Raw genomic sequence first — 5427 nt, 5'->3', positions numbered from 1 at the left:
TTTAATAGGAGCTGTACCCGCATTCAGGTGAATTTGGTTCCTGAAGTTTTAGAGAAATCAAGGAAGAAAGAGGCCGGTTTTAATTGAAACGCATTCTCATTGCTTGCTAACCTTGATGCTCAATCTCTACATGCATGGTATGTAAAATCCTTGCCCTAACAAAGTATGCTCTCATAACCTGAGTCAAAGTACAGCAACAGCAACAAACAAACAAAACAAACAAAAAACCCCCACACTCCTCCCCCTACGGCCCCGAAAAAACCAAACCAAAACAAAACCAACAGAGGACAGTTTACCTCATCTCGGATCATAAAAAAATGGGCCAGCATACAGAGGTCTCAGACATTCCAAGTTATCACCAACAGTGGGAGATGAGGTCAGAGTCTTACCCCTGGGTAAGGGAAACCTCACCTCCCTGATGGAACCAGATGTAATGACTGCCATTAAGGAGAAGCTCATGGGAGAATCCTATCCCTGGCCCTATTTTGCGGGTAATTCTGTGGAAAGGGAAGATACAGGCTCAATAAAAATGTGTCTTTTTTCTGCTCTCACGTGGTAGCTCCCTGGGTGGTGAGGCAGGGCTAAAAATACGAACCTAACTTTCACACGTGGCACAGTGAGAGCAGAATGCTCCCGTTTCTGCCACCTTAACAAAGGCAGCTGACAGATTGCCAGTCATAATTCACATCCTACCCACTACTTTACTGATAAAGTCAGAGCAGATATGCTGTTCCCATAATGACTTTTATGAGCCAACTGTCATGAGCAGTCTTTAATGACGAATTTGTACGCTACACATTTAAAACTATATGAAGAGATAAATGAATGCTTAGGTTTACGTGGTCATACAATTGATTTTCTGCCCTTACCTGTTGGCTGAAGGTTACATTTCTTCTTCTGCTGTTTTCTGGACAGTGTCCTGTTACGATATCTGGAATGGCCAAGGTCTGAGGTCTTTTCAGGATCCCTGATGACCGTGGCTTTATCGCATCCAGTGAGCCCACCCTTAGCACCTCGCCGTCAGGCCCCGGCGTTATGCTGCTCTCCCCTTGCTCCAGAACTCCATTTTCTCCTTGGTAACAGCCATCAGGCACCCGAGGAAAGCTGACACTGACAGGCTGCCTCGGCAAGCTAGCTGGAAGTGCTAAGTAACTATTGTGCCCGCCTGTAAAACAGTCTATAAGCACACTGTCAATATTTGAAGTCCCAAATGATGATGCAAAATCATTAATTCCCGTCAAGGAATTGTCTCTGCTGACAAAACTGCCATATTTAGGTGTGAGTGGGCTGAGGGGGGAAACAGGACTTGTAAAACTTGCATATAAGTGAGCTGAGTTATGAGAAGCAAAGTTTTCATTTACACCCTCCTCAAAGAAGAAAGGTGGAGAAGGAGGAAGAGGAAGACTTGGACTCTTCATCACCTTTTTCTTCCTGCTAAAGGACCTTAAGGGTCTTTCTGGAATGCTAATTAGAGTCAGCACAGTAGCGATAGTCAGTATAACTGAGGTGAAGACATAGATGACGCGAAGTTGCCCTCCCACAGCTTTTCCAAAACTGGTTTTATCCCAGTGTATTCCTCCAACAACATAACCAAAGCCACCTCCAAGACCTGGTGGAAAAACAGAGCTGAGATTACCTTCCCTAGCCAATCCTGGAAGTCGGTAACAGCACAGCATCATTTGTGTAATGATTTGTGAGTAGAATCCCACGTGTTACTTCTGTTTCACTACTCAACACTTTTCAATTCAAATGCAGTAATAAACACAGTTATCCGGGCCACAAGGACAGTCTGGATGTACAAACAGGGTACAGAAAGAGGGAGAAGGTCAGTGCTGTAAAAGTGATGATACAAATAATTTTAAACGGTAGTTCTTCCTTTGCCAAGAACGAACCACTTTACCTTCAGCTATTTCAGTCCGTAAAACAGAAGTGTCCACCAGCCTCGTGGCAAGGCTCTGCAATCAGTCAGCTAAGACTGTTTTCCTGAAAGTAAGTGAAAATCCATTTTCCTCACTCAGTTAGAGGAACGCAGCTTTAACTGCGTTCAAGAAAGACCGAATCGCTTCAGAAGGGTAGCAAGCTCATTACTCAGCAATGTGTTGACAGCGTACAAAACTGCCGCTGCATTACTACTGATGAACACGGAAATTCTGAGAGCACCGGATACCTTTCTCACTCCATTCACACGGTGAAAGCCTTACGACGCTATCCTTTCTTTCTTACAAACACATTCAAGAGCGTGAAACAGTCTCCCGATGGAGAGGAAAACTAGACTAGGGCAGTACAGCAATTGAAGATGACAGCAACAAGGGATCATAGCACCCAGTATGCACTTCTCCTCCAACAAAGCAACTAAAAAAGGCATTTTCCACACCTGCAGGAAGCCGAACCTGCTCCCTTGAGGGACAGTTTTGTTTCCATTGGTGTTATAAGTGATGTGAGGGACCTTCAGATGAACAATAACCCAGGACTGTGTCTTGTTTGACTTTTAGTAATTACCAAAGCCTTTTGCAGTAAGTTTGTTTTCAAATTTAACTACTGCTACCTCTGCAGGTATTCGGTTATTATGCTTATAGGGGAAAAGACCAGTGATTTGGACTCTGCTTTATCACAGCAGGGCTTGTTTACTTAGGGTTCACGTAACCCAGGAAGCACCGAGAAAGCATACCTGCTAACAAAGCGTGGATGTTGAGGCCCCTGTCTTGATCCACTGGGCTGCATACATCCATCATGTAGGCATGACTGGGATTGTCTGCTGAATCTGCACTGAAGTCCATGAGGACAACGCCACAGACCGTAAGAATGATCCCCCATTTGTGGTTATTCGCAGTGTCAGACAAGGCACTCCCTATATCTTTGCCATTCAGCATAAGCGAGAGCCCAAGCAACGCTCCTGGGAATAAAACCAAAACAAAATCAATCAATCAACTGCTTTTAAGTAAAAAACCCTGCATCTAAAATGCTCTAAAAGCATTATGCTACCTGCACAGCCTTGCCCTGAGTACTACTGCTCTTGTTCAGATCATCACAATCTGGGGAATGAGCGTGGCTTACAGGATATACATAATCCTTTTCCACTGTTCAAGCTTACAAATGTCTGGAGTTGGTTTTGGCCAAAGAAAAACATTCTTGACCCTCAAAACATCATCTCTTCAGACTCTGATGAAAGAAGCTTTTATGTGTGGATCTCCGGCTGCCAAAGCATCACCTCGGCGCCACTCACCACCTTCTTCAGACCCACAATACCCAACGCTTCAGAGGCATTTAGTTCAGCCTAGTGCCACAGGGGATGTCACAGAAGAGAGATGCACAATGTTTCTACTTTATAAGCATTATGCCCATCATTTGTACACACCGACTGATAAGACCAGAATGAAAGGTCTTCTCCTCCCGAATCTTGATGTGCATCTGTCGCTCCAGGCCCCCAGCAAAGGCTGTAGCAAGAACCCTAGAAAAAAGAAATCACCAGTAAGTAGCATTTTTCTACAAGCTGGTTTCACAGGAAAGTTAAAATAGGCACACTAAAAGACAGTTAAAGGCAGGACACCATGGCACAGTGATATTCCCAGTCAATACTAGTCACCCAGGTGCACACACAGTGTACTTCTTGGCATTTCTCAGGTCAAGGAGTGAATAACGTAATGTGCCACTGCTCGCTGTCAGGGCAGTCTGTCATTAATACAGCAGAGTTTGATACAAGGTGAAGAGTAAGAGTACAACAGGTTTACGTTCTAAAGGACTCTATTCCTTGCAAGCTATTCCATTTACCCCATTTTAGCTAGGAGATACCCTGCAGCATTAGCTTGGAAGGTAGCAGGAAGCAACCGCGTGAGTTGGAAAGGTGCTTATATTACTCTGGGCCAGCTTGTGAGTAGGGGCAGAACAAAGTTTCCAAGTGGTACTAGCCCATCCTATGGTTCCTCCCATAGCAATGGCTATGATCCCAGTAACAGTAGCGGTCAATGGTCTTTCGTCATTGGAACTATTCATTTGTTTCAGAAAGTTAAACAGGAGAACGCAATCCCACTCTGCTCTTTTCACACACCCTTGGGAACTGTCTCTATATGCTTTTCTTCATAGGGACGTAAATGGATACACCGATCCTCTTTTGCTAGTTTTAAAATATAGGCATGGAGTAACCATAGCTTACCCTCGCACAAGATGTAAGAGGTTGGTTAAAAGAACAGACCTTTTGATCACACTGGGCCCATTTCAGGCAAGCCATAGCAAAATTATTCTCCCTTCAATTGTCTTAAAATTATGGCTAGCGCTTCTTAATCTCGAGAGCACACAGAATGTATTTGTGAACAGCTGAGGCAGAGAAAACAAGAACATGTAACACCTGTGCAATGGAAAAAAGAGGGAAGAAATAGCATGAAGAAAAGTTACCTAATATGGGGCTGATGAACCACACCATTCCATACAGTTGGTCTGGAAGCCCCATCTGAAGCAGCACAGGGGTAACATAGGCTGTTTCCATGGCATAGCTGAACTCGAGCCCAAAGAGAATGCACCCATTAAACAGGAGTTCTAGGAAAGACCTCTGAGGCTGGAGATCCCCAAAATCAACCAAATCAATGGGACATGGAGTATTTGGCGGTGGTGGTGGCGAAGGGCGGATATGTTTTCTCCTTTTCGGATGTCTCTTGAAGTTGTTGGCCCGATGACTTATGTGCCGTGTGACTGATCCAGAATAGCCTGGAACTTGTGACCTCCAGATTTCCTGAGAAGCCACACTTGGCAAAAGTGCAGCATCACTGACAGGGGTTGTTGCAGATGGTGGAATCATCACGGGTAGGCGTCTGGAAGAAAAATAGCTCAGAATAAAATGGTCAAGTAAGCAAAACTATGCTTAATTTCATTTACTGAAGATCAAGCTATTTCTCAACATTTCACATGACGAGTGCAGCGTTTGTACTAGTTACAATCTTTTCTCTCCATATCTTGACATGAGACATATATGTGTTTTGGGCGTCTCCTCCTTCTTTGCACAAATGAGACACCAGAGATCCCATCTGAGTTACCTAGGCATTGCCTACCATCATCGGGATTAAGATTGACATATTTAAAACAATTAGCAGTCGGATACGTCACAATTCCCAGGAGTTCCCGTAACAGCAATAGGTTTACGTTTATCCACAATACACTTGAGCTAAATTAAGATGACTCGTGGCCCCAGCCTAAGTCTATAACAAAGCAAAGCTGTGGCTTGGCCGCAGATCCAGAACCCTGCTGCAATGTGAAATCACCTTTCAGTACTGCACCTACCCTTCCTGCTGCCTGTGCTGAGGCCAAAGGTTAATGCGAAACTTTTTTCACAATGACTGAGTTTGGTTTCTTTCCTATTTACATTTCTGAATTCAGTGTTGCAAGGACAGGGTCTGATCCTCTGATTCTTGCTAATTCTATTCCTTTAAGACTTTACCA

General features: G+C 44.2%; 1 protein-coding gene across 1 annotated transcript in view; it reads right to left on the bottom strand.

The window, feature by feature from the left end:
- Positions 1-4796, bottom strand: part of SLC45A1 (solute carrier family 45, member 1) — a 7814-nt gene extending 3018 nt beyond the window's left edge. Inside the window, exons 1-4 of the mRNA XM_009884076.1 lie at positions 4390-4796; positions 3356-3448; positions 2669-2893; positions 870-1609 (exon numbers count right to left, since the gene is read on the bottom strand). Of these exons, the coding sequence (XP_009882378.1) occupies positions 870-1609; positions 2669-2893; positions 3356-3448; positions 4390-4789 (1458 nt within the window). The 5' untranslated portion in view covers positions 4790-4796. The remainder of the gene's footprint in view (positions 1-869; positions 1610-2668; positions 2894-3355; positions 3449-4389) is intronic.
- Positions 4797-5427: the final 631 nt, after the last annotated feature.

This window comes from Charadrius vociferus, unplaced genomic scaffold (genome assembly GCF_000708025.1).
Source record: "Charadrius vociferus isolate BGI_N301 unplaced genomic scaffold, ASM70802v2 scaffold784, whole genome shotgun sequence".
NCBI lineage: Eukaryota > Metazoa > Chordata > Aves > Charadriiformes > Charadriidae > Charadrius > Charadrius vociferus.
This window is presented reverse-complemented; position numbering and strand designations above follow the sequence as displayed.